General features: G+C 41.5%; 2 protein-coding genes across 8 annotated transcripts in view; both read left to right on the top strand.

The window, feature by feature from the left end:
• DOCK11 (dedicator of cytokinesis 11) overlaps window positions 1–1878 on the top strand; it is a 98884-nt gene extending 97006 nt beyond the window's left edge. For all 7 annotated transcript variants that reach the window (XM_082323510.1, XM_082323506.1, XM_082323509.1 and 4 more), the window contains one exon: window positions 51–1878. In XM_082323510.1, coding sequence (XP_082179636.1) covers window positions 51–173 — 123 coding nt within the window. In that variant the 3' untranslated portion in view covers window positions 174–1878. The remainder of the gene's footprint in view (window positions 1–50) is intronic.
• A 6090-nt stretch (window positions 1879–7968) lies between these two features.
• IL13RA1 (interleukin 13 receptor subunit alpha 1) lies at window positions 7969–25676 on the top strand. The gene is made up of 10 exons (XM_082323087.1): window positions 7969–8113; window positions 11430–11587; window positions 13722–13857; window positions 15728–15848; window positions 18087–18271; window positions 18653–18804; window positions 20056–20188; window positions 20656–20752; window positions 21351–21435; window positions 22950–25676. The coding sequence occupies exons 1-10, from the start codon at window positions 8035–8037 to the stop codon at window positions 23067–23069; spliced, it is 1266 nt and encodes a 421-aa protein (XP_082179213.1). The 5' UTR covers window positions 7969–8034; the 3' UTR covers window positions 23070–25676.
• The last annotated feature ends 1675 nt before the right edge of the window (window positions 25677–27351 follow it).

Raw genomic sequence — 27351 nt, 5'->3', positions numbered from 1 at the left:
ATAATGAACTGAAACATTTACTGAATTTGTGATTATTTTGTTTTGTCTAGATCTACCATGAAGATACAATGCATTCGCCGTGGATGCATGACTCCCTACATGTCTTCTGTGCCATCAGCGGAACATCTGGTGATGGAAGTTACTGTTCGCTCAGACCCACTGCTGAAATATAAACATATCAGTCATATTTTACAGAGCTTTCTCAGGAATACTTGGAACTTTACAAAGGATGTTTAAAAAAATCCATGATGAGCAAAGATTCTTTTTTTTTTTTCCCCCAAAAGTTGCCATGCTTTCAAACAGGGTGCTTGCTTATTTTGCTGAGCAACATTGAAAGTGCCTGGACATTGCACCACTGTGCTTGTTTTCTACTGTTTTTTTTAAGCTAAACGTGTAACAGGACATGGAAAGGCAGTTATCTAAATATGTATTGAGTTGCTGAACTACAAATTGAAATGATAATGGTACTATGTAAAGTTGTACAATGGAACATAATAAAATGTAAAACTACTTTGTAAATAGAAGGAGCATAGAGTATATAGAACTTAGCATTGTATCATATTTGCTGCTAAAAGCTTTGTTGGACAGGGAACGTGAAGGAGAAATTGTAGTCACTAGTAAGAGACTTTCCTCTTCTAAAAGGTGACTTGGGGTCCAGATGCCCCTGTTGCACTCAGAATGAGCGTGAACGTGCCCTAGTCGGGAATAACTAAAACCGAAGTCAGAAATGATAATTTTCATACATCCTCTGAGCAGATAATTCTAAAGTAACCTCCGTGAGAGCTGAGCTTACTATAGCTGATTTCAATTTTGGCTAACCTTTCACAGCTGCAGGAGGCTGGATTGTACTCGCTGAGGACAGCCTAAGAGATTTGTCATTTGAAGCGACTTTTTCTATTTACCACTCATGGGCTCACACAAATAGAAACTGAGGACACCTTAAATTGAGTTGGGAATTATAAAGTACTTTAACACCTTTCATTAAAATTCTAATAATCTCTGAGATGTACTTTAAAAAAAAAACCCGCAGCACATCAAAATAACTTATACAAAATTGAGGGGTTTTTTAACATCATATGACATGCGTGTTCCCTCCTGTTAAACAGAGCTGGTTTCTGAAAGCCCACTGGTTTTGTCTGACAGCCGGTTGGAGAAAATGTGTTTTCCAGAATTCTTTTATTCTTTCTTCCCCTCCCCAAAGCTTTAATACATTATCTCTGTCTCTTTTTAATAAGACACTTTGAGATGCAGGAAGAAGAAAACAGATCGGTAATTCTTTTATCCAGCAACATCTTTAACATCTGTGTTTTTTGAAATCACGTCAATTGTAAATATGGTTCCAGTAGTTCATATGGGAAGGGTGGGGGTTTTTAAGGATATGTAACAAAATGCCATAATAAAAGGACTCCAGATGGGTATTTAGCTTGGCTATAGTGTCTATAAAATGTTAAGCTTCTAGTTTCTGTAACAAAAATTATCTTCAAATAGTAACTGGAACACATTTCAAAATGTTTATTATGCATGATTCTAAATTGTCTTCTGAGAAAATAATGTTGTGATCCGTAAATTCACCCATTAGCTGTTGTAAGCAAAATACAGATGTGCCTATGTAACAAACAGACCACATTTCTGCTTGTATGTGCTTTTATGCCAGGCAGGCTCTAAATTTAGCTTAACAGAAAGAGGAAGAGAGACTAGTATGTTTAAATATGGTTACTACCTTATTGATTTTCATCTTTCAACAAATAATATTTAAAGGCAGATAGTGAGAGTTTTCCAAATTACTTTACTAAAAGGTGATGAAGCTGTTTAATAGTTGGATACATTACAAGATTTTTTTGGAGGTAATTAAACTCTAAACGTCAGTACTAAAGGCATATCTTGAATACCATCAGCAATGATGAGATGCGGACATCCGAAAGCTCTTGCACTATAGCTCTTAAATACTACAGCTAACCTAGTAGTTTTCCTGGAATTGCAGTGAAATTCTTATTCATGTTTGTTGATGTCTTTAATGTTCTGAAATAACATTGCTGGCTGAATTTTCAATCGCTGTTCCTTATTTTTACTGGAACTCCAGTGAAATTCTTACTTATATCTTTGAATGGCTTTAATGATCCAAGATGAATTTTTATCTGAACTTCTCAATTTATTGTTGATATTGGAGTTGTTCTGTCATTTCAACCTAGTATACTGGAAAGCTCTCTCAGTAATTCAGCCAAAAAAAGTATTTAATACCAGTCCAATTAGAGTATACACAGTCAGTAGATTTCAGAATACACGCTTACATGCAGTTTTGATGAATAACAAAAATGATCATGCCTTAAGTATTTGCCTTCTCTCCTGCAGGTAAATAATTCGACTGGATTTTTAACAGAAAAATCTCAAAGGAAAATTTGTCCTTTTTAGATGGGTTATAAAAAGGCTGGTAACAAACCAGCTTGGTTTTTCTTTACGTTTTCACCAATCTAGACATGAGAGGGAGTGGTCATTAGATATTTTACAGCTGTATCTGGACAACGGTGCCAAAAGGATGTTCGCATTTTCTCTTCCTATCCTTTTACTACATAATTATCCCAGTTTAAAGAAGTCCTCCAGATTTTTTCTTATTTCTGGCTGAAAGAGCTTAACTCACAGATGTATGTGGGGACTGTACTATATATGTGCCTGTTCTATGTCGCTGGCACTCACATTGGGTACTTCCTATTTGCTACCTTTTTTGAAGAATATAAATGGGTTTTGTTCATTAACACTTCGGGTTTTCTTATACTGTCTAAGGAATGGTGGGAGTTTTTTGGTTTGTAAAAATTAGTAGACATACTTCAAATTGCAACCTGGGATGCACTCTTTCTATATATCAATATAGCTACACATACATATTTTATATGTACACCTCCAATTACTTTTGCTGCAAAACTGCTGTATAATGCATCAAGTCTTCAAAAGGGATGCATTGGTAATTTTGCATAAAAGGAGAAGAAATAGGATAAAGTATCTGTGCATGAGCATTAAGAGCACTTGGCTGCTGTCACAGTCATCGGGACTGTTTTGGATAACGGTATGTGGTAGAGCCAGATTGTTTGCAAATAGGACATATAAAGCAACACAGGGTCTGCCAGCACTTAACGTACAAGAACGTGTTTGGAGATTTAGACACCTGGACAGAGTAAGCAAAGTGTAAACATTTACTCTCTTCTTTGACTTACTGCTTTTCCTTCTGCAGAGAGATTAGCAAGTAGTATTTTAAGACAAATAACTTCAGAGTTTTACATTTCTTTCCCAAAAAAATCTGGAACCCAGAATTTACTGCAGCCAAGGATCTATTTCTACATACTACTCGGTGTTCTACATTTCTTCTGAAAACAGAAATTTTCATGAGATGATAGGCCAAGAAATGGAAAATCATGGATGGGAGAATATCTGTAGTAATGTGTTTATTTTGTTTCAGAAGCCTTTCGAACACATACCACATGGTATTTTGACACAGAATAAGAGATCACATAAGCATAATGCCTTTTATCCCAAAGTAGCTAAATATGGTTGTTTTCCCTTCTTGTAGCGACAGAGTCCCAGGGACTGCACAACAGGCTTCAGAATAACCCTGCAATTTGACGTAACGCAGCCCTGGAGGACTGGAGAAAAACCTAAGAGGAAATCATAGTCTCAAAAGTCTCATACAAATTAAACCACATCTTGCTCAATTTACCCACTTTAAGAGAGTAGCATGTGTCTAGGGTGTTTCATTTGATGTTCGTTGATGTTCGTTGAGCTGAGTTCTTCTAATTAAATAAGGGGGTCTTACTGGATTTAGGAATACTGTATACAGCTAATTATTATGCAACCACAGACTGTAGTACTTAACCTTTAAATAATATGCTTGTGTCAAGCAATGAGGAACCAATTATGACACACACATAATATTTCAGCTATTCTGGATGTAATTTACTCTCTTTTTATGTAAATTTAACACCTGCTACTCCATATTCATAACAGAAGTGCTTTTATTGTGCATGTTGTATATATGTGTGTTGTACAAGCCCTGTTTAACCTTCTGTGTGTGGCGACAGAACGGTACGTCCCGCTTGCCTCGGCCGTTGCCCGATGTACCTGTGACCCCAAGTAATACACAGTGCTGCTCCAGAGCTTTCTGAGACCAGCGATCCTATATTGCTCTCTTTATTCTCGTTTTCTTTTTCTTGAAGGATTAATAATTTTGAGAAGAAGCTAGGGCAAAATCACATTTCAGTCAATCCAGATAAAAGAGAGTTTATTCCAGGTCAAAATAAAAGACTACAAAAAAGAGGAAAAGTAAGTGTTGCAATAAACATGTTTTGCTTAGGGGTTTTTTTTTCCCTTCACAGAACGGGATGAGTGATCTGAAGCTCATAGCTGTGTAAGGTTCACGGGACTAAAACCTAATCAAATGAGCTATTGCCTATGCTGCCTCTAAAGAAGATTACTGTAATATATCTTCAAATACATAAGTACACCAAATGAAACTGTTAACACTAAATTATTCAGCAGCAAATAGAAGATGTTGATTCAGAAATACTGAAGGAGCACAAATACCACACATCCAGCTCGGAGGATCCCAAAAACATTGTTCACCAGGAAACCTGAGGCAGACACAGAAATGCATGCAAGTTTCTAAATAGAAACCAGGTGTGAATCACTAGGGAGGAGATGTCCCAGCACATCCCCCTACTCTCCTAAAGAATATTCAGTCAGCTTCTGATCAGGTTTTTGCTCTGGTTTGTAGTGCCAATTTTCAAACCCAGACTTTTGGTCTTTGGGAATGTATTTACTGTCGCTCTTCAACTAACTCAAGTGGCTAGCATGCTAATACATACGCCAAGCTCAGGCAGCCGTATGGGCTATTACGTGATGTCATGGAAGTCGGGTGTAACTACTGTTAGTTACCTCACCCGCAGGTGAAGGACAAACTGCTTTATCTACTGCCATCTTCTACCGCTGAGGCTTCCTGTGTGGGGCTCTTGCAAGCCCTGGCTGAGCAGCTGCAGGACCAGGTTCATGCCCTGCCTCCGTTGGCGGATAAAGGAGTTACTCCCTTGCCGAATAAACAGACGAATTAGATAGACCTTGGTATTTAGGGAACTGTGAGCGGAGAAGTTGATGCATGGACTTGCAGTAGCAATTTATTGGAGAGGGATACAATTTTTGCACAAGCGTACTTGGTTCTACATGTACCTCAAAGCGCTCTTCAAAGGACGTAGTTTTTATTCCGCTTAATGTCTGATTTCCGGTGATGCTCGGGCAGCAGCCCGGAGAGAACTTGCAGAGTTCACGGCCGTTTTGAACACATGTATCACAAAACTCTAGATGTCCCCCAAAGAACACCGAGGTGGAAAAGGGAGAGGCCCCGTGAGTCAGACCAGGTTTTTCAGCTCACAATTTTGGATTTTTGTGCCGCAGATCCAGCTGTATTCTAATTGAGCCCTTTTTTGAACTGACCCCAGCCACCTTCTGAAGAGCCCGTAATTATGTCAGTTGAGACCTAAAGTATTGACAGAAGCTGCTGCAAAATCAGAACTTAAAAAGGAGGAATCTCGCCATCGGTGTGGGGCAACTGAGGACTCTTCTGCTCCCAAAAGCAACAATTCCCCACAGCCCCATGCTGCTAATTACCGCTGCCTCTTGTTGGACCTAGTAATCATGCAGCCACACCATGCATCAGCATCATTTGTTAATCTGAGTTAGGGAACACGTACAGGAAAAAAAATGTTAGTCGGGGCTTTTTTAAGGCATTGGCAAACTTGCTGCACGGCCCCACGATCACCAGCTTTGGTTGCGTGGGTGGAAAGAGCAGGAACGCATGGCCAAAGGCAGATCACCAGCGTGACTGTAAATCAGTTTACACCAAGCATGAAGCCATATCCCAAGCACTTATTTAACAGATCATTTTAAAGATACCTCAGGTGTGTCTACACGAGTTCCAGTCACTACCGCGTAGGCGTATTGTCTAACAAGAACTTGAGCGAGCACAAGGTTTGCAACAGAAAGGTGCGAGACAGGACTCAATGAGCTTGAGAAATGGGAAGTCTCGGGTAGGTGGCAGGGATCAAAGGCTTTGGCAGGAGTTTTGATTGCCGTGCACCGGGAGGGGAATGGGATGACAAGCCGAGTGCTCGGGGAGGGGGGAAAAAGCCAGGGAAAAAAACATTTCAGCTGCCTCCGATGATGGGCAGGTAGCCAAAAGCGCACGAACCATTGGAGGTGCGCTTGGCACTGGCTGTCGCAGGAAAAACAGTGGACAAAACAGAAACAAGGAAAGAAAACATTAGCAAGGAAACTGAAAGCAAGAGAGAGGTTGCTGTATCTCGGATCAGCTTTACTCTCCAAAGGTCATCACTAGCAGGCACAGTCCATGCTGGTTCTAGGTAGTCGCACTGTCTGATCGTAGTCACGCAGCTTACACATTCCACGTCCTGGAACTTTAAGCCACAATTTTTATTTGGTTATAATTGCGGGCCCTTCGGCACTTTCTAACAGCAACTAGGAAATTTGCTAAATCCTCGTCTTTTCCCAGGAGTATAAAAACAAACAGGCTGAAAAGAAAAAAAAAAAACATTAAAACAGGATATTCCCCGCCCTATCATAAAAAGATCCGCTTCCCTTTTTCTAAAATGAGTGTCTAAAAAGCAGATGAGCTCTTGCAAAACTCCTTGAAGAGCTGAGTAAATACCGAAACGTTCTGTTGGCTTGTGAATAAGTAATTTTCACTAATGAATTTTGGTTTGCCTTGAAACTTAGCCAAAGTTTCCTCTCTGCTGGATCTGTACTCTTTTTATAATAGCCGTATTTGGGTGGCAACTAGGAGCAAGCTTGCTAACTACCACAAAAATCTAGTGCAGAAGAAAAAGCCTTTACCCCCAATGTTTTCTTATCCTGAAATGTATCAAAATATCACTTGCGTGATATTCCCATGTCTGGGAAAACTTGGGAAAACTACTTGCCGCATCACACCCGTAAAAGTGAGAGCAAAACTGCAAGTGACCATATCATGTTTGGAAGGGGCTGAATCAGAGGGCGTTTGGGGAAGTTTGTAGAAAGAAGAATCTGTACTAGTGGAGCAGAAAAAGAACAATATGCATTTTTAGTACAGATGAGAACTATAGCGATAACCTGAACTTGCAGGAAGGCTTTTGAAAAGAGGAGTCCTGCCGGGGGGGGGGGTGTGTGTGAATAATTAGGTTTACCACCACAAGAACCGGCCGGGGATGTGCTCACGCAGTTGCTTTCCCAGTGGGAGGATGTGACCGCCTTGGGCGCCTGCCAGGAACAGCAGCAGGAGCTGCGGGCGGACCGGCTCGTAAAAGCAAAATGACTTTGACTCCCAAAACAAGATCTTTCAGAGTTTACGGCCGAGCCGAAGTGCAAGGAAGGGGCGTTGGCAGGGCGTTGCTGGAGGGCGCTGTGCGGGGCGGGGTGCGGGGCGGGGTGCGGGCTGCGGTGCGGTGCGGGGTGCGGCGCCGGCCGCGGCCCCTGCAGAGGGCGCACGGGAAGCGCTCGGGGTCCCCCAGCAAGGCGGAGGTCCGGGCTTTGCGGCGGGGCCCTGGCGGGGCTCGGGGAGGGCCCCCGCGGGGCGCAGAGGGCTCCGGGGGAAAGAAAAGTGTCCCTGCGGCGCGGGTGCGGGCAGCGATGGGCAGCAGGGGCCGGAAGCAGGGGGTGACACAAGGGGGGACACAACGGAGGGAGGGGAGCGGGGGCAGGGGACGTGGTGGGCAGCTCCCCCGGCAGCAGCCCAGCGCCGCGGCAGCGGGCGGCCCCGGGGCGGCGGGGGCCGGGGGCCCGGGAGCGCCGCAGCCCAGCCCCGGGGCGGGCAGGGCGGTGCGGGGGCGGCGCTGCCCAGGTAGCGGGGGCGGACCGCCGCTCCGCCGCCCGCCCCGGCCGCCGCTCCCCGCTCGGCTCGGGTTACCTGGGCGGGCCGCGGCGCGGCTCTTCCCGTCTGGCCCGGCCCCCGGGACGGGAAGCGGGAGCGAGGGGACGCGCACGGCCGGCCGGGACGCCGGAGCCATGGATCTTCCCGGAGCCTCGCTGCGGTGCCGGCTTCTCCTCGCCGTCTGCTGGGTGGTCGCCGCGGGGACGGCGGCAGGTAGGAGCGGGAAGGGGAGCGGGGCCCCCGGCCGGCTGCCAGCCAGCCCCCGGCCGGGCTCGCCCCGCCGCGCTCCCGGGCGCTCGCCCCGGCCGGCGGAGCCGGGGCCGCTCGCTGCCGGCCTGAGCCGGGGCCGGGGGAGCCGCTGCGGGCACCGTCCCCTGCGGGGGTCGGGCGGCCGCGGGAGCCGCGCTGCCCGCCCGGCCGCGGGCCGGGGGCGTGTGCCTGCGTGTAAGTCAAATGCTTTCGCTTTGTAGTAGAAATCCGAAGCGCGTCGGCTGCGTGCGGAGGAACGGCGATGTTCAAAAATGTGCTTTTCTCCCTAAGGCAGCGTTTGGCAGGGTCAGCAGAAACCCTTTAAGCTCTGTCCCGGTTCTCGGGACCGTCTCTGCCTTAAAAACCAACGCAGAAGCCCGCCGCCCTGTGCGTGCCGGGGGGGTCCCCGGGAGCCAGGGGAGGGCGGGCGCCGGCCGCGCTGCGGGGCCGCTCTGCCCGCGGCGGGGTGCGGGGCGCGGCCGGGGCCGTTCGCCGTCCGCCGGGGCCGTTCGCCGTCCGCCGGGGCCCTTCGTTCGTTTGCCGGGGCTGTTGGCCTCCCCGCGTTTGGAAGCAGCAGCGTTTAGCTGCAGGAAAGATGCGTGTGCGTCTGAGAGGGTTTCGTAAGAAGCGGGGCTCGGAGGCTTACTAGTTCTCTCTTGGCTGACGATAGGCAAAAATACAGTTGCAAACAGGGAATTTTTCAACTGGCTACAATTCGTTTTGTAACTATGAAATCAACCTTAAAAAATACAGGAGGACAAAACACAAAGTACGATACTTTACAACGCTTTCACGATACTGGATGCAAAGTATTTGTTGATGTTTCCACAGTATCGCTTTTAGAAATAAAATGTTATTTATGCAGGATTGCCTCAGCGGCTCTCTGCTAGCGACTGCTGCGCTTTATTTTCTTAGAAGCATCACTGTGGTTTTGGTTTTTAAGAGCGAAATAATGTCTTGCCTGTGTTTTGTAGTTGGTCTTTGAGTAGTTCTGCTAAGTTGCTGTAGCGATGAGATTTTAATAACCAAAGTATTAAACTGTATATATATATATTTTCTACAACAAAAGTATGAGACTGGCCAAGCCTATGAATAAAAGCAAATCTTCACTGAATATAACATTAAAGCACAAGCTTCAGAATTGTATAGACTAATCTAAAACCTACTAGACTTGAACTTTTTATGCTAATACAATTATTAATTTATTTCTAATCCTTGAATAGTCCCAATTCTTACTTTGTGAGGTTAGAAATCTGCAAGCTTAAACACAACTACTTCTAATCAAAGCTATTAAAAGGAAATGTGGAGAACTTCAGAACGGCAATTGGGGATGACACTATTTTTTTAAATGGTTTGCAGCTTCTGTAGGTAATAAAAGCATGATAATGAAAAGACAATGCTTGGAGCTATGTAGTTTGTTGAATAAATATTTTTTTTTTTTACGTGATCTAAAGGACTCAGTATTTGCAAATTTAAGCCCCCAATGCTGTTCTTAAAACCCATCATAAGTTTTTGTTAGCGGAACAGGTCGTAGGCAAAGATGCTCTGGCTAGGTTCAGTTTTCTCAGAGGAGACTGTATTTTTGTGAGAACAAAAATTTCTCTGCTGCCAAGGTCAGCTATAAAACTGAACAAACAAACAAACAAATGTCAAAAGTTTTAAGTATTCAAAAAAGCTAAGCATATTCAGACTGAAACAGTAAATCCTAGTAATTATTCTTATTTTCTGTGCGAGCGTACGCTATCCGCGCATACACACGGACGGTAATAATGTCTGATCTCTACCATTGCCTGTCCTTCAACTATGCAAAGGTCTGAGAAAGCTCAAGGAGCTTGATGGATTTTCTCCAAGCTTTGGCAGCTCTGGCTCTCGGGAGATGCAAGATAATGGCGTCGTGGACGCTTTGAGCAGAATTCTTGCTGAAAGAAGCTGGTTTGCCTTTCTGTCTGCCCTCTTCCCTGCGCTAGCAGAAGGCAATGGGGCTGCACCATGACCTGGATGGGAAAACTGATCTCGGTGGAATTATTCTGCCCTTTCCCTCCGTGCTCCCCCAAATGCTGGGGCAGGTCGAGCCTGGTTTCCTGGAACAAGCAAGTTTCCTGGGATGAGCAAGACCTGCAGCCCCTGCTGATACCAGTTGGAAGTGTTTGTGAACCTGCTGCCTAACAAGGGTGCTTTCTTTCCACAGACAAATAGGTGGTGGTGCCTCAGTGATGATACCTGTAGCTACCCTTGAGAAGCAGTCTCATTTGGCCTCTTATTTAATATCTCCTAATAGGACACATTAGAGTAGCCCTTTAAAAAAAAAAATCACTTTCACTTTCTTAGGGAATTACCAATTGATACTTTTTTCTAGAATTGGAGTCTGACACATACTTTAATTTTTACTGGCAGTTTTCTGTTTTCTGCCGTATTTCCCTTCTTTGTTTTCTAATACGGCCTTCAAGCTGTGTGACTGGGTATCGAGTGCCCTGTGACTCAGGACTGCACAAGAGTAAGGAAGGGTCAATGCACAAATGGATTTATCCCAGCAACTGTCTCTGAGTCACGGCTCTTCCTCTGCTTTTGTCTCGCTTTTGGGGAGCTGAAAAAATGTACCGCTGAAGTGCGCCAGCAGCAAATTGCTATTTGTCCCACATTGGTTTTGCTCGCTGTGCCAGAGCGTTGCATTAAAAGTTTAATAGGTGAGTAATTGAAAAAGCCTTGTGGTTTCTTGGTTGTTTTAACATTCTCGGTTTTGCTTGGATTGGGCTAAATTGTGGTTCTAACGTACAGCTGTTGCCTGCAACATGTAATCGCTTGTCTTTTTGAAGTTTTCTCTCTAAAGCTGCACTGATGGATAATTTGAGGGTAGAATAAAGTGTTAATTGCTCCACAAAATGCATATACTATATTTACTAAAGATTCAGCATGCGTGATGCAAACTCTCAGCAGAAAAGACCTGAAAAATTAGACTCCTCTTCCCTCCACGAGCGTAAGTTTCATTACCACAGCCACTGCGTTGTTGCGTGCTGCAATTTCTTAAAAATTACTTTTCAATGATTTTTTTTTTTGTGTGTGTGCATTTCTTAGAATTATTTAAATGATTGATAGACTGACATAACAGGAATAGCAGAAAAAATTTAGTGGGCAGTAGCTTATCTGATAGCAAATACGAGCTGACGAAGTTGAGAAGTTATTTGTGTTCTTTTCTGTTGGAGAGTTAAAAATCTGGTCAATATTACTAATGGCAAAAATGTGGACCAACAGGATTGTGACACTGATAACTTCTTTCTTTTAGGAGCAAAAGTTCTTCCGCCTCCATCCAACCTGGACTACTCATTTATCCAAATCTGCACCCTGAACTGGACGTGGAACCCCCCCGAGAACATCAGCAGTAGCTGCGACCTGGAGTATTCCAGCGACATCGTCGTTGATGAGGTCCCTCAGTACAAAACAGTAAGAGCATCGCTTCTTTAGGCTCTGCTATGCTCCAGTAAATGTCGTATTGTGATAAAACTGTGTGTAAGCATATATACATATATGAATATGTATAAATACAGATTTAATATAGCCTTTAATTCTTGTCATGGGATCAAAACCTCAAAAATGAGTCATACCAGCATGTGGGATCTTCTGATCAGAAAAATCTGTCTGTTGCTCTCTGATAACTGAGCTGCTACCGATAATACAGAAGAACCATAATAATAACATGAAAAGGCTTGTTTCAGTCTTTGTTTATACAGCTTTCTAGAAAAAATAAAATATATACAGGGCAGTCTACATCCTTAAGACTTAAATGGGAATTTGCAAAGGCTGATCTTCTTCACTTTGAACTCAATTTAGGAAAGAGGAGGGCACGTTAACCTTGGTGTAGCTGTGGTTTGACAGCGTAGCGTCTTTTGGAGGTAATGCCAAGTATTCACATGTTCCTGCATTTGCCCTGCCCCTGCGTTTGCGGTTATTCATGGGGGTTGTGTTATGCAGACAACGTGGAGCACATTTGTTCCGGAGAACGGAAATTTTAAAACTTCTTTGTTTTGGGCTTTTGTTTTTATGCCTGTGTTAGATGGTTTGCAGCCCAGATGTGATCCTTGGTGTGGATTAACAACTGTTTGGTCAGGACTGAGAGCAGCATTGCCATGGTACGGAAGGGGCTGTAGGACAAATACTTTTACAATTTATTGCCAGTAAGATAATATGCTGACAGTCCGTAATTCCAAACCATCAGAATTTGAAACCTTGAATACACAGCGACTGTGGGGTCAGCAGTGCCGCTATTTTGGATATGGTTAAAATCAATGCGATGCCTCTTGAAACAGGCCGTTGTTGTTGAGCCCTTTTGCCATTTTATGGCCTGATGTTTGCAATGGCCTCTTCACGGTGACTGCCAGACTTTTCTGACAGCTCCAGGATATCCTGGAGTCGAAGTAAGGCTGTAGTTTCGCCAACAGCTGGGCTGATTTAATGGCTTAACACTGCTAAAAGGGTGATATTTCATTTTTGACACCCCTTTCTCTAATGATCTTCATCGGACCTTTAGATGAGCCAGTTGAACTTGCTAACTCAGCAGAAACCTGTTCACCTGTTCTGATGGGTTCATTGACAAATTAACAAGTTGAAAGTCTGCTTGGTTAATGAGCTGAATGAGTTTGTGGAAGGGTCTAACAGATGTTAAGGTCAGCAGCAGTGAAGGAGCTGTGGGACAGTGGTTTCACGCAACAGGATGAACCAGACTGCATATGATCTTGCTCCATCTTTTTGCATTGCAGCTGGTAGAACCTACTCTGTTCATTGCTGTTTGATTTGCCCTTTCATTAGTGCCAATATTTTTTTTGAAAACTTGAGTGGTTACACCATTCTTTGGTCATAACAAAGTTGTTTTGTTTTGTTTTGTTTTTTTAAATCCTGTTTCCAGTTAAGTAAAAGACATCCCCTTAGCCCAATAAAAGATGCTCAAGAAAGCATATGAGAAAAGGGTAAGCCTTTTTCTCACACAAACACATACGCTCTTCTGAAAATGGAAGCTCATGGACTACTTGGTCCTGATGTGGTGTCACTGTATTAAGTAATAGCCATTTGTGGATTTGTTTTGATAATTTTTTTTCCTTTGCTCCTTAAATCCACGCAAACTCTTCTCATTGCTTTTTCATTATGTCTTCAAATGTTCTTTCTTCTGTTTGTCATACACACACAGAAAGATGAATATTAGATCTGTAAACTCCTGTTTATACAGCTGTAGTATAAACATGCCTATTTTGCATTATTCATGAAGGTTTACTGTAGGACCAGTTCCCCCCACGTTCCCCCAGTTATAGTTGTTCCTTGATCTCTCTATTGCCATCGCTCACGTCTACAGGTCACTGGAGTAGACGTGGTTTTCCTTTGGTGAGTTCTGAGTGTGCCTGATGATGAAAAGGAAAAGCTAAGTGAAGCTGAGGCTTCCCATGTTGTCAGACACTCATTTCATTTGGCTTTGAGTTGCAGTCTTTCTGAGGGGCTGTAATGTATTCTTACATTAGTAGTAATTCCCATGTGTCTGGTATGGTATTGCCAAATGTTCTGGTTTTCTTTCTCCCCCATCTAAACCCAGGAATGGACCAAGAGTCGCTTCCGCGTGACGGACACGTTCTTGAATGAGGAAATGCGTTTCAAAGTGAGAAGTGAGTGCAAGCACGATAACACCAGCGAGCCCAGCCGATGGGTGGAGACCTCTCTTCTGCCAAAAGGTAACACCTGCAGCAGCCACACCTGAGACAAGCCTGCCTCCCTTGGCCTGCGGAGACACGGCCTAGTTTTCTGTCTTATCTTAACAAAATATCATAGAAATATATCATAGAGAAATAGGGAGATACCAAACACGAGGGCTAGTTCAATTGATAGAGCTTAAACAGAACGATTACACTCCATTTAAACACAGCTGGAGTCTTCTGAGGCTTAAAACCTTATGGTCAAGCTTGTAAAATTTAAATGCTCTTCCAAGGCAATGATGTGATTCCTGTCATTCCTCTTGTCCCTGCCATGCTGTGGCTGTGGGATAAGCGATAACGTATGTTGTATTAAGCCTGCTGACTTCATTACTAAGATCTAAGTCAGTTTATTTTGTGTTATTTTTCTGTACAAGCATAAGTCCCTAAAATAACCCTACATTTGTAAATGTTAGAGGGATGAATCTAGCAAATTTAACAACTTGTTGAATAAATAAGTGACTTAATTAAATAGTTATAGTAGGGTTCTCTCAAAAGAGATGACTAGGGTCTACAAAGCTGTGCATAGCAAAATGAACGGAGAAAAAATATTTTTTTGTTTCTTGACATCCAGAGATAAGGGGTCTATAACAAAATTGTTAGGAAGCAGACTTTAAGGAATAATGTGTCCTGCTGGATGCTGGAAGTTAGGAGGTGCAGCAAGGAAACAGAGCCTTTTGTCTTGAGTAGTAGAAGTCTGTCTAACCCAGGAGCATGACTCGATGTGGATGAAAACCACATGTGGACAGGAGACTCTGAGACCTTACCAGGCTTGTCTGCGTGTCTGTCAAAAGGCCATTCTGGAAAATCAGGGAAGCAGATCATTAGGACAGCATGTACTAAAGAGGTTGGGGCTTTTAAGTCTGCTTGCAGATAAAATATTTTTAAATACTTTTTGGAACAGGAAAACCAGTTTAATTTTCCTGTCCTCTTAGACAGTCGCTACTTCAGAGAGAATGCAAGCTCAGAAGTAGGAGGTAGTTTGGGGTTTGCTATCAACGGAAGTCTGAACTCTTAATAAAATTAACTTTTTTTTTTTTTTTTTTTACTTCTTGGAGACATTGTGACTTGTTAAAAGGAAAAAATATCTAACGTGCTGTAAATCATAATACAGTATAAAGAACTTGTACCATACAAAAATGCAGGATTGAATATGAAAGACTTTACTCCATAATCACTCTGCCTGGGAGATACATTGACATCTCTATTCACAATTGTTATGTACTTATTTGTATTTATGTTCTGTAATTTGGGTTTTCAATATGTTGAAGATAAATGTCTAGAGGTAATGGCTCTCAATTAAAAATTCAACTTACCCTAGTGGTGTTTTTGTCCATATTTAAGATCTGCAGGTATTTCCATATTTAGAATACCGAGAAACTAATACTGTATCTGGAGAAGATACTAGCATTAAATGCTGCCTATTTTTAACGTTGATGGCTGTAATAACTATAACAAAGCGAAGTACTATCCCTGTAATTGCCAGTTACTTTAACTCCTTTTTAAAGTATCTGTACTTTAATAGAACAAAATATTTTCGTGACTCAACACCTTGTCCTTAGCATCAGGTAACTCGAAGTAGTAATTCAGACATGGTGGAAACTGAGGTTCCCTGTTACGATTAGCTTGCATTCAGAAGTTGCCCTGCTGAGATTTCAGCTATTGCAAGCAATAAACAACTGGAATTCAGCACTGGCTATGCTGAGGCAGGCAGTGCAGGCTGAGAGGTAACTCATCTTTGCTTTCCAGACAGTTTCAGTTATGTACCAAGGGATGTTTTACTTCTGGAAATTGGGGAGAAGACTTTGCTGGCAGAGTAAATCTTAAGAGACCTTTCCAACTTGCCCTGTAGGTCTTCCAGGTACTGCTGCTGTTGACTTGAGCTGCGTTTGGCACAATTTGGAGTACATGGTTTGTACGTGGCGTCCTGGGAAGAACGCAAGCAGTGATACCAATTATACGTTGTTCTACTGGTTTGTATGAACTTTTTATTCCCAGCTCTAAAGTGCTTTAGAGCTAACCTTTAGTTTTATGTTACACGTTTTATTTGTCTGCTTCCTGTTGCTTTGAAAGATCCAAGTTAGTGTTGGGTCCTGTCCAACAGAAAACTTCACTGCTGAAGGGTCAAGAGGTTGCTGTTGCTGAGTCTTTTTGGGAAGTTAATGTAACTATTATGTGAATCACTGGCTGCTTCTGTAGCCCATTTTAAAAGAACTGTTGTTGCTTTCTAATTTCTTGTAATTGTGGATTCAAAGAGGGAAGAACTGAGAACTGAGCTAGAACCAATATATTAATTGCTTTCTTTGCAGCCCAACAAACATGGGCCGTTCAAGTCAGAATCATTCACTAATGTATGTGTCAGCTCTTAAATGACTGGAAAATGGTACGAAAGCATTAATAACACTTAGCAGCGGTTTTGTTTGTATCTTCTATGTCACAAGTAACTGATTTACCTTGAAAGTTATGGAGAACATCTTTTTATCATCATCCACGCTTGCCAGCTGACTGCCATAAATAGACTCTTGTTCCAAAGGGACAGAGTTGTGGTGTGAGCAAAAACTTGGCAGCAAGATCTGCACACACTAATCTATGCATACTTCTGCATGTTGATGGGGCTTGTGAAATGCCAGATTGCATTAGCTTCTGTAGAAATATTGAAGTTTTCTTTCTGAAAGCCCCTTGTTGCAGTTTTAAATCAGCTTTCTGTCTTATCTGAGTTAACTACATAAACTTTTTCCTATTCCTCTCCAGTGGCAGTCTCACTGGCTAGCTGTTCGATTTAATGCATTTGGACAGCAACCAGCAGAAAACTTGCTGCTTTAGTTAAATGCGGGGAGGACTGTTCTCTCTCTAAACTGCTACTCAAAGAAATTTTTTCTTTAGTACCAGTGAGGCACTGAAGATCTGAATTTCTGGGTGGATGGATACTTAGTGGAATAAATGCTTTAATTAGAGCTATATATTTTCAACTTACCCCTTAGTTTTAATGAAAGATGTAGTTGCAGCGACAGCAAAGTGTTTTGATTTGTGCTGCTCAGAAAGAAAAAGACTTGGTTTTTTAGTTTTAAAGCTGAAAACTAAGGAAATGCTTGATTTTTGGACTGAAAGATGCATTTTCCGTAATGCAGGTGAGGGTTTGGTTTTGGTTGTGTGTTTGGGGTTTTTTTCTTCATTTTGTTTTTTTGTTTGTTTCCCCCCCCCAGAAATGACTGAACGATGACCTGCAAAATTATGCTTTGTTCCATTTTTTATTCTTCTTCATTGATATTTTCCTCTAAAACCCTATCTTTTCATTGAAAGTGAACATGAATATGACATTAGCTTAGAACAAACAAATCCGGTCAGTGCCCAGTAATACTTGCTGAAATGGAGGCCTAGGAGAGCAGGTTGATGCATCGGCAAGGTGCTGTCTGCTCTGAATGCCTCCGTCTTCATCAGCCCCAGGGCGGGGAGGTGAGAAGGGTGGATAAAAAAGGGGTCTGTCCTGAAAACAGGACAGGGTTTTGGCTTCCCCAGCCCCTGTATATTGAGATGCGAAGTAGGGGAACGTCACTCCTATTGTGCTCCTAAATGAAGCTTTGATTTACTCTATATGACTTTTAAATAAATAAATAATCCATTTTCTCAGGAGGAAAAGCTACTGGCGTATTTTCGTTGGGATCTGGGGAACAAAGAGAAGCAAGGAAGAAGGTTGTCATAGGTTCTCTGTTACTGGGAGTGAATACTGACATTTTGAAAAGCAAATGCAGGCAATAGGTAAAACTTGACCGTCTCAAGCAAGAGCTGCAATACCTGAGGCACGGCTAAAGGAGATTGATCAGCTCATCCTATCGCAGAAGTGAAATGCTGTTGGTGGGAAGTGATCCCAATTAGTTGGCTTTCTGAAGATTTTTTTTTTTTTTTTTCCTTAGAATTGTTTTCCCATGTGGAAAATGTGAACCAAAGCTGAAAGCAGCTGCTATATTTGGTGCTTGGATATAAAGCAAACCTGCCTCTCTTTCTGCTACTTGACACTCTTTACAAAAATAATATTCCTTCTAAAGCTTGAGATAAATGAAAAGCTTCTTACTTTGCTTAGCTTTACTTTTATATATGCTATAGCAAAGCTTTAATGCAAGATCAGTCTTTAGATTTTGTAATGGGTTTAAAACAAGCTTGCCCCTTGCTGTCCTATTCTTTTGAAGTTTAAGAAAATATTTTTATTCGTATAGGTTTGATGGTTTGAAAAACCGTAAGAAGTGCAGCAACTATTCTATACACCAAGGAACCTTTGAATGCATTTTCAATCTTAGCTTCCCAAAAGTCACCAATACTTACCCAGCTATAAGTATTTTAATTAGAGATGATTCTGAAGAAATAAGGCCTGTGTGTGCAAGTAAAAATCCTACCACCCTTGGTAAGTTTAACACCACGTTATAAAAAATAATTAAAAAAAATAAGTTTGCTAGTATATCGTTGTGTTTGAGAAGCTTGCAGTTCATAAGCTGTCATGAGACAACATGATTAGATGCTCCCTTCTTCTGTTGATCTTTGATTTAGGAATTATATAGACAGGGTTTGTTTTTGGGGAGGGGTATTTGGGGGGGGTGTCATTTTCCACTCATTTTTACTCTTTTTCTTTAGTTGATTTAATTCTTTCTTGACTTTTTGGTGCTAACTTTTTCCTCTTTCTGTTCCTAAACTGGCATAAGTGTAATATTATGCAAAACAGGACTTGAACAATTTTTTTAAGCAGTGAAATATACTTTTTAACTAATTCTTCCATTTTGCATTTCAGTAAAACCTGCTACACCAAGACGCGTTACACTGTCAAAGGTTAATGATGCAATACGTGTAGAATGGAGCGAATCGGACACCTTTCCAGAAAATTGTTTACTTTATGAAGTTGAATATCACAATTGTGATTTGGACACTGCTCAGATAATTAAAGTAATTTTTCATTACTTACAGTTAACTGATTTTTTTTCTATGTATCTGTTATCATTTGTGTTGATATTCACAGTAACTCAAATATTTGCTCTTTAAAAATGAAAAATTAGATATGCCGCATGTGAATGGGTCTGGTGCACTAGCTGGAGGTGGTGTGTGGACGTAAGATTTTTTTTTTTCTCCCATACAGTAGGTTTCTGGTAGTAATATCTATACAACACAATTGAGACGAGTCTTCTGAATCCTTGCTGTTGTTTGTTATGGCAAAGCAGTAATGTGTAAGAACAGCCTGATAAAGAAGTATACACTAAACTAAACAACACTTATCAGGAAATAACACTGCGGGGGCATGTACCTGTTTGTTTCTCAGTGATATGGGACTTTGTTCTGCTGGTGTTGGGTTCTCCTGTCGTTGGCCTGCCCTCAGTCAGATGACTGCCTCGTTCTTCAATGACGTGACCTGATTACCATAAAGCAAAATTAATTGTGTGTGCACACAAGAACACAGAATGTTATACAGACAAGCAAGGGGATAAAAAGACTGAGGATGGGGGGGGGAGAGAAAAAGGTGTGCACTCTTAGACTGATTTTAATGTACGTACAAAAAGCATTGACTTCAGTGTCTGGATGTACTCATGCCTGTATCCGCATAGCCAAACTGACTGTACTGTTTGATCAGAATGGTAAACAATGTGATAAGTTTAAAAGTAAGGTGGCAGTCTTCTCCTGTGGAGCATATTTAGCTGTTTGTCCTACCCCAAATTTAGCAAACTCGAATAATATCAACATTCCTCAGGAAACTGGCATTTTGGATCAAAAATAAGTAAAGTTTGATCCCAGCTGGTGTATTTGCATGCCTCTCTAGAGGCATCACAGAAGACTTTTGCATGGTCAAAGTTGGATCAGCACTGCTGCCCTGACAGAGGGGAAGGCAGCGTAAATCACAGATGTTTCTCCCCCCCAAAAAAAAGGCACTGTTCCAGGCACTGAGTCTTAGTTTAATCATTGATGCCAAATGCAGCATGATAGATGTAGCAGTGAATAAGTACATCTTAGCTTTGGAATCTCTATTTAGCCAGTCTGTGCTGGTTAAATGCTACTATGTCCTTTTTTATGAAGTTCGGTATTCGCAAAAAGATCTTCCATCAAAACATTCAGAATACATTAACTGCAGAATGAAAATAGGCTTGTAAATGACTGAGAAGATGTTGGTAATTGAACAAGGCAAATTACCTTGTCTTTTCGCCTTAGGTTGATCGTAATCATACGTCAATCCCTAGCGTTGATCCTAATAGCAAGTACATCTTCAAAGTGAGAGCAAAACCAAAGTCCGAGTGTTACAGCAGCAAGCTCTATAGTGACTGGAGTGAAGAAAAGAGTATTGGTGAGAACCCTTGTTCCTGCAATTTGTTGCACTTTATTCTTCATCTGTAAGGCGTCTAATACCGTTTGTCTGCTAAGTAAATGAGAGTTGAAGATCATCTTCCTATGTATCTATTTAATTTTAGGTGAAAAGAGGGCAAGAGAGTTCTAGTCCTTCAGCAGTGCCATCAACTACTGCCTGTACTGCTGTACATGTTGATGGGGTTGCCATGCGCGTAGCTGTGCAATAACCCCCTTCCAGCGCTGTCAGTTTTTGAGCCCTGAGTCTCGCTGGTTTTCATTTTCTTGCCAACTGTATCCACATTATAATATCATGCTTTGAAAAATGAGTCCTTGCCTACAAAAGTGCTAAGTATATTCGAAAAACATTCAGTCTGCAAATGAATTAGAGAATTAATTAATTCGTTGTCATTATTCCTAAAAAGTCTCCCAAAACATCCCTAAGTTTCTACAATTTTTGTTTTCCAGGTGAGAAGACGGACTCTACGTTCTATTTTGTTTTAATAATCACCATTCCATTAATAGTAGCAGTATCTACAATAATTCTACTAGTTTATCTAAAAAGGTAAATAACGATCTCCATTTATTTACAATCCCCTAATTCTGACTGGTCTTTGACTTGCGTTACAATTCATCTCTCTTCCAGGTAACTGTCCGTGATGCGGCACGTTTCAGTAGCAGCATGTATCTGTAACATGCATTGCATAAAAAAATGGCAGCACCGTTGTGCCTCAGTCATTAAAATTAGGCTTATAGACCAGATACATGCTGTGGTTACACTTGAGTAACGTTGCTTATGTATGCCTACAGTTAGATCCTTGTTGCACAGCTATTGCATCACCTCTCTTTAAGCAATGAAGTCCAAATTAAAAATTGAGCTTATATAGTATATGTTACCAGATTTTAAAAAAAGTCGACTTTTGCTGCTGTCTTTGTCAACAGTGAAAGTTATTTAGAATCTATCTGTGTGAATATTCCCATTTCCTTTTGTTTTGGGGGAGTAAAAATGAGAATTGGGTTACAGCTGCAGAAAATAAAAGCTGGCCAGTGATGCCAAAGCTGACTCCACGAATTTTCTTGACCGCACCCAAGTAGAACATTGAAATGGTGATTTTAAATTAATACACCTTTCATCTAAAGCTTTTCTTTTTCATTTTCTGAAGGCTGAAGATATTAATTCTTCCACCAATTCCACACCCTAGAGAAATTCTTAAGCGCATGTTTGGAGAGCAGAATGAGGATTCCCAGGTTAGTAAGAAGCTGTTGGGCCAACTAATCTATCTGGAATCTGTAGGCTTCCGATTTTCTTTTTCCTAATCCAATTTCTTTTTCCCCTCCAATTGCATATACTTTTCTAGATACATTAGTAGAATTGCATTTTTCTGTTATTTCACAGACCGCTAGTCCCTTAAATGTGTTTTGAGTTGGTTTGGGGTTGGCTTTTTTGGGTGGGGGTTTTCTGGTTGTTGGGGTTTTTGGCGGGGTTTGGGGTTTTTTGGGGATTGGTTGGGGTTTTTTGGTTTTTGGTTGGTTTGGTTTGGTTTTTTTTTTGCAACTCCGTTAAAGTACTTCTCCTGAACATTCAGGTCTTTCTCTGCTAGTTGCTTCTATATATGATGCTGAATAAAGCTATTCCTGTTTGACTTCCAGAAACTTATATTTTTAGTGCTTTCACATTTATCACAGGCAGTTAACTATGAAGTAAATCGGGACACACAGCTTCTCATTGGCAAAAGAACGCAATAACTATAGGTGCTTCAAGCTTTGGTTGATGAAACACTTGCTATGGGCCCTTATTTCAGGAAAATTAAACATAATACTGATTATTGAAACTCTTATTTCTAAACAAATCTAACTCAGTAGCTCTTTATAAAAATCCTAAGGGAAGTACACTGACAAGCCCTAATTCAAACCTGGACGTGAGGCACTGTACGTTGTTCTCTGAACACAGTCCTTGCACGGAAGGGACCTTCTGACTCACTGTGGCGTCTCAAAATTGGTGCCACCTCTGAAGCGTTTGTAGAGGATAATGGCTGTTGGGGTGTTTGGTGCTGCATGTGCATTGGATGTTCTCAGCCGAACAGGAGTTGGAGGAATCACTGACTTTTTGAAAATAAGTTTCCTTTTGTGGCCTCCCAACTGCTAATGGAGTCAGAGTCCAAAAATCCGTTATTCCCTTTTTCTGTAGGGGTATTCTGAGATCACCTAATAATAACCCAGAACTATGTGGAAAGCATGGATCTGGCCTCCTAGTTTACTATCTTTTGGATAATATTTCAGCATGTATTGGTCCTTATGGGACTAAGATGGGAATCTTGGCCATGAGGATCATAAGTATGGTAGTTGTTACACTTTGTCGTGCTTTGACAAGTGCTTTGTTACTGCCCCAAGTAACGCTATGTTCTTGCCTCTGAGTATTATCTTGATCTTCTCTATCTGCTCAAGGTGTCAGTGAAAACTCTACTAAGCATGTATATCCTCACTTCTCTGTCCTTCTGCCTGCACTTCACCCATTAGCGGTAGTTGGAAGCACTCTTAAGATGGGGGCCAACCTTCAGCTCTTCCTTGTCTCCAGAGAGGACAGCTCGTCTGTCAACCAGGCCTAAGCCATGTCCATAATAAGCACAGTTTGTTGCCCAGCTGCCTTGGCTTTTTCACCATGATTTAGGCTATACGTTGTGAAACAAGTCTGTCTTATTGGGCTGAAAAAACAATGCTCGCCATGAAGAAGCGCTGTTAAAAATGTTGTTGTTCTCTTTCAGAGCTGTGCAAAGGATGATTCTGTGAATGCTTACGACAAGTTAATTAAGGAAGAAGAAATTCATTCTTTAATTGTAACAGAAACCTCAGAGTGCTCTAATTCTGAAAAAGAAAACCGATAAACTCTGCTTTACCAGTTAAAGATGAGGAAACTTTCATTCCTGCTCCCGTACCTCAGGTGACAACATAGATGTGAAGAGGCCTGCAAGACATTCGCCAACTTTCACCTTACTGAGTCCTTTCTGTGCCTTACTTCTCTGATGCTCAGAAGATACATCACTAACAGTGGCCATTCCTCCATCTCTGCTAGAAATACTCAGCTTGGATCTTTTAAGATAAGCGTGTATGTAACTTTCATCTGACTGCATTGCAGCATCTCTCGTTCTGGCTCCAGCCAGCTCTGCCCTATTACTTTTCATTTGCACTTATGTTTTTGTGCCTCACATTAGACTATAAAGGAGGTTTTTGGAGCAAGCACTGACTTCTCTGAAGTATTTGGCTCGATTTTGCAGCAGGTGAGATGGGGCTCGTTTACAGTAGATGGCTCATTAGTGCTACTACGTGGAACCGCTGCCAGAGCATGGACCGTGTGTGGATGGCCTGTTTCATGTGCTCCAGGGCAGGGCGGTTTCCAGAGGGCATTTATGGACTGACATTCTTACACTTCTGGTTGATGTGTGTCAGCTGTGGCCTGGTCTAAACCCCATACAAGAGGGTTGTTTTTTCTATAAAAATGTGTATGAAAAGCCTCTCTGCTTTCCAGCTGGTATTCAGACTATTCATAGAAAAGGCTTAGTTTTTTATCCTTTCAAGTGCCTGTCCTCAGATGCCTTGCCTTCATGGACTTCTTGAGTTAATTATAGTTTGTTTAAAATGATAAATAGTTTTGTTTTTTTTTTTTTTTACCTGTGTTGTTGTGTGACAGATAACTGTATTGAGTCTCAACAGACTGTGATTCTACTTTGGCCATATTGGCCTGAAAACACATGATTTTTGGAAGCTAAGTCATCCTGAGCCTGTCCAGCAAAATTACCAGGATGGATGCATGAGTCTAAGGAGCTGTGGTCAAATTGATTAGCAGGTGCTAAACCACTGAAACCAAATTAATTCAAAGACTTCAAGACCCATCCTTACTGCTGAGCTGATGGATTTGGGGGAAGAGCGGATGACAGCCTTGGCCTGCTTTCTAAGGGATAAGCTTTATTCTTTTTATAGTGATGAGGCTGTGATTTGAGCTTCCCCTCTAGGAGCTTAGCAATTTAAAACAAGGTGCTGATTTGACTTTTTTAAAAAATTTTTTCTATATTTTACTGCAGCAGCTTGATGACTTTTTTTGGTAAATCATGAATAGATTTGTTCACTTTTTGATGGTTTTGTTTTGAGGTTGCTTTACCCAGCAAAGCTCAGCAGACGTTTTGTGGCACAACTGTGACATTTCTTTTCTCTGAATTCTGAGCATTAGTTTCTACCCTGTGCTGCAAGGGTGTTAACAGCAGTACCTTTACTGTGCTGGAGGCAGAAAGTAATGTAATGGGGAAAAAGGGATCCACACAAGCTGGTTATGGTTAGTGTTCAGGAATTTCTTGCTCCTCCCAGCTAAGTGCAGACACATTAGTCATTGATACAGACAGTCTTAGCAGACTGGGAAGAGATCTCCTCAGAAGTTTGCTAGGAACAAACTCTATAGTCACTAACCTTTTGAAGTTCAGCCCTGTCCTCAAACTCAATTCAATCAAATACCTGAAATGACATGCTACGTTTTTAGAACATACTGTTCTGCGAGAAGTAGAACTAACAGAGCTTGCTTTTTAGCTACAAATTTACATCCTATACCCTCTTACGTATTCCCTCCCCCTTAGTAAATCCAATTCTTCCCCCAGTCCCCACAGAGCCTCTCAAATACAGTTTCCTCCACATCTCTTAGCCACCTTTTGTTACTGGTGGTAGACAGGGGAGGAGAAATGTAGCAGAACTAGCAGACCCCACATTAGCTTAAATCTTTTACTTAAAATCAGGCTAAAAAAAAAAAAAAAAAGACATTATAAAAATTGGTTAATGAGACAAAACGAGAATAAAGCCTCAGGGATTTCGGTGAGATAAAACAAAACTCAGGTTATACAAAGTCAGCTGGCAGCACTATTTGATATTCCAGAGGTAAAGGAATAGCGTGGGAGAAAGGGTTATTAATTTCCTGTGCCAATTTCACTCCCTCTCCCCTGCAACATTCATATCATTATAGCAATATAAATATTTCTCAAGTCTACCTCATCTAGAATGTTGCTCATCATAGACCACTAGACAAACAGAAATGTATAATATCAAGATAAATAAGCATAACAGTATAATGTAAAGTTTTGTTGCTTTCAGTATAGCAATCTAGGAAGATGATCCTCGGTACTTTACCCTAAATTCTTTTGACTTTTGTTTTGGTGTTTATGATAAAACCAAAGGTTATTTGTTTGAAAAACAAAAAAAAAAATGATAAAGCCAAAGGAGTGGAAAAAACAGACGGAACAGACGGAAGGTGCGAGGCCAAAAGGAACACTTAAATGCAGAGGATGGTGTAGATCCCTATATAGAAATGCTTTGCCTAATTCTTTGTTTCCCAAATAATAGTAATTGACACACTTCTAATGGATGGATTTCTTGAGCCTGTGTTTTGGCATGCAAAGTAAGTGTCTGAGTATATTTTCATCTTTAACATGTCTTGTTTATTGCTAGGGGTTTTTTTTAGCTTACAATTTTCCAAGTTTTGCTATCATTTGTTTGTTCTTCATTGCAGTTACTTGATCTGTAAGTTTGTTTAAAGAATGAATAAATATGTTTGAATGTTTTTCAATATAATTGCATGGCATTTTGTTCTTGGATTGAGAAGATAAACTGAGAAAGAAGAGATGGTAATGGTTTAATGAGAAACCATGTTTGAGGCATGCAGAACCCAGAGAAGGAAAAACTGAGTGTTGCTTTGCTCTCTTGCCTTTCAAAAGTGAACTCAGCCCATGCAATCAGTGGGCAATGGAACAACTGTAGTTTTTTCGGCTGGGGTAATGAAACTGAGATGGAGCCGTGCACAAGACTTGTGCTCTCGCCCCATGTGTACTCAATGCCACGCTATTTTCTTACATTAGCATGCTTTTTTCATAACACTGTAGAGAGCTAATAAATTCTCAGACTGGAATTTGACTGAGGTTGCTGTAGCCTTAGCAAACGTAGCTTCAATATTTTATGTCTCCGTTAGCTGCTGAAGTCGTTGAAAATGCCAGGTTGCTAAACTGATGAAAGCCGTTATCTAGTTGCTTAGACCCAAATGTGTTCAAGTGCCAAATAAACACATTAGCAATGGCTTCTTTGAAAGATTCAGCAAAAGCATATTTTGTTCCCTTCAGTTCAGCGACCGGATCATTTAAAATTAAGGAATAAACTGTGAAGTTAAAAAGCAACTCTATTTGAATTTTTCTTTTCTAATTCTACAGTTTTTGTGGCAGTAATGATTTTAATTGCTCCCCATAAGTGACCTTTTCCTATTTTAATACACTATGTTAAATAATTTTTCTGTCTTTGGCATGCTAGAAAAATTAAACACTTTATTTCTTTTTTTGTGAATTTTAATTTGTTTCAATTAAGGAATGCCATGACATCGTTGGGTAGCTTTAAAGGAGTCAATAGATGAACACACCGAATTGTAAGCCGTGGTTTTTCAATGCTTACTAGGTAGAACTGTTCACATATTGGGCATTTCCATTCACGGGAAAGTATTCAATAAACTTAGTTCTGAGTTGGAACTTCAAATATTCAGAATTTCCCCTGGAAGGGAAATGTTGATTTATTTTTTTCATTTAAAAAAAAAAAAAAGAAGAAACTTTCAGTTTTGGAGGGTTTTTCCCTCACTCAAGCAAGAGCAGGAGGTAGGTGAGTGGAAGCCCAGGTGTGGTCAGAGCAGTGCAGAAACCTCCCTCCCTTCTCGCCCCAGCACCGTGGTCGGGCAGCGGCTGCGATCTTCAGGTCCAGGAACGGGCATGGTGGAGCTGGGAGGAGCAGATCTTCCAGGGTTACTGAAGGCTCATCAAGATGATTCTCAGATACTTCAGCCTTGCTCGATATTTGCAAAAAATGTTTTATGGGAGCAACCCCCCTGGGTTGTACTGCCAGCTGTAGGAATGTGGCTTCTAGTTAATACTTAAAATCCAAATGCAAAACCAAATTAAAATCTCTCTATTTGGGTGAGCTTCCTGCTAGCTGTGTTGAATCACAGTGAAAGTAGGAGACTTGAGATCACTTTGATGTAACTAAATCCACGCTGTCACCACAGCAAAGCAATATGGGTTTGGGTGGGAGGCACAGGAGAGAGACAAACTTTCTTTCAGGTCCGGAAACTCTGCCTCGGGTTTGTAGCGTGTAGGAGCC

The sequence above is a fragment of the Platalea leucorodia genome (assembly GCF_965183815.1).
Source record: "Platalea leucorodia genome assembly, chromosome: 10".
In the NCBI taxonomy this organism is placed as follows: domain Eukaryota; kingdom Metazoa; phylum Chordata; class Aves; order Pelecaniformes; family Threskiornithidae; genus Platalea; species Platalea leucorodia.
The sequence above is the reverse complement of the archived record's forward strand: the minus strand, read 5'-3'. Positions and strand labels throughout refer to the sequence as shown.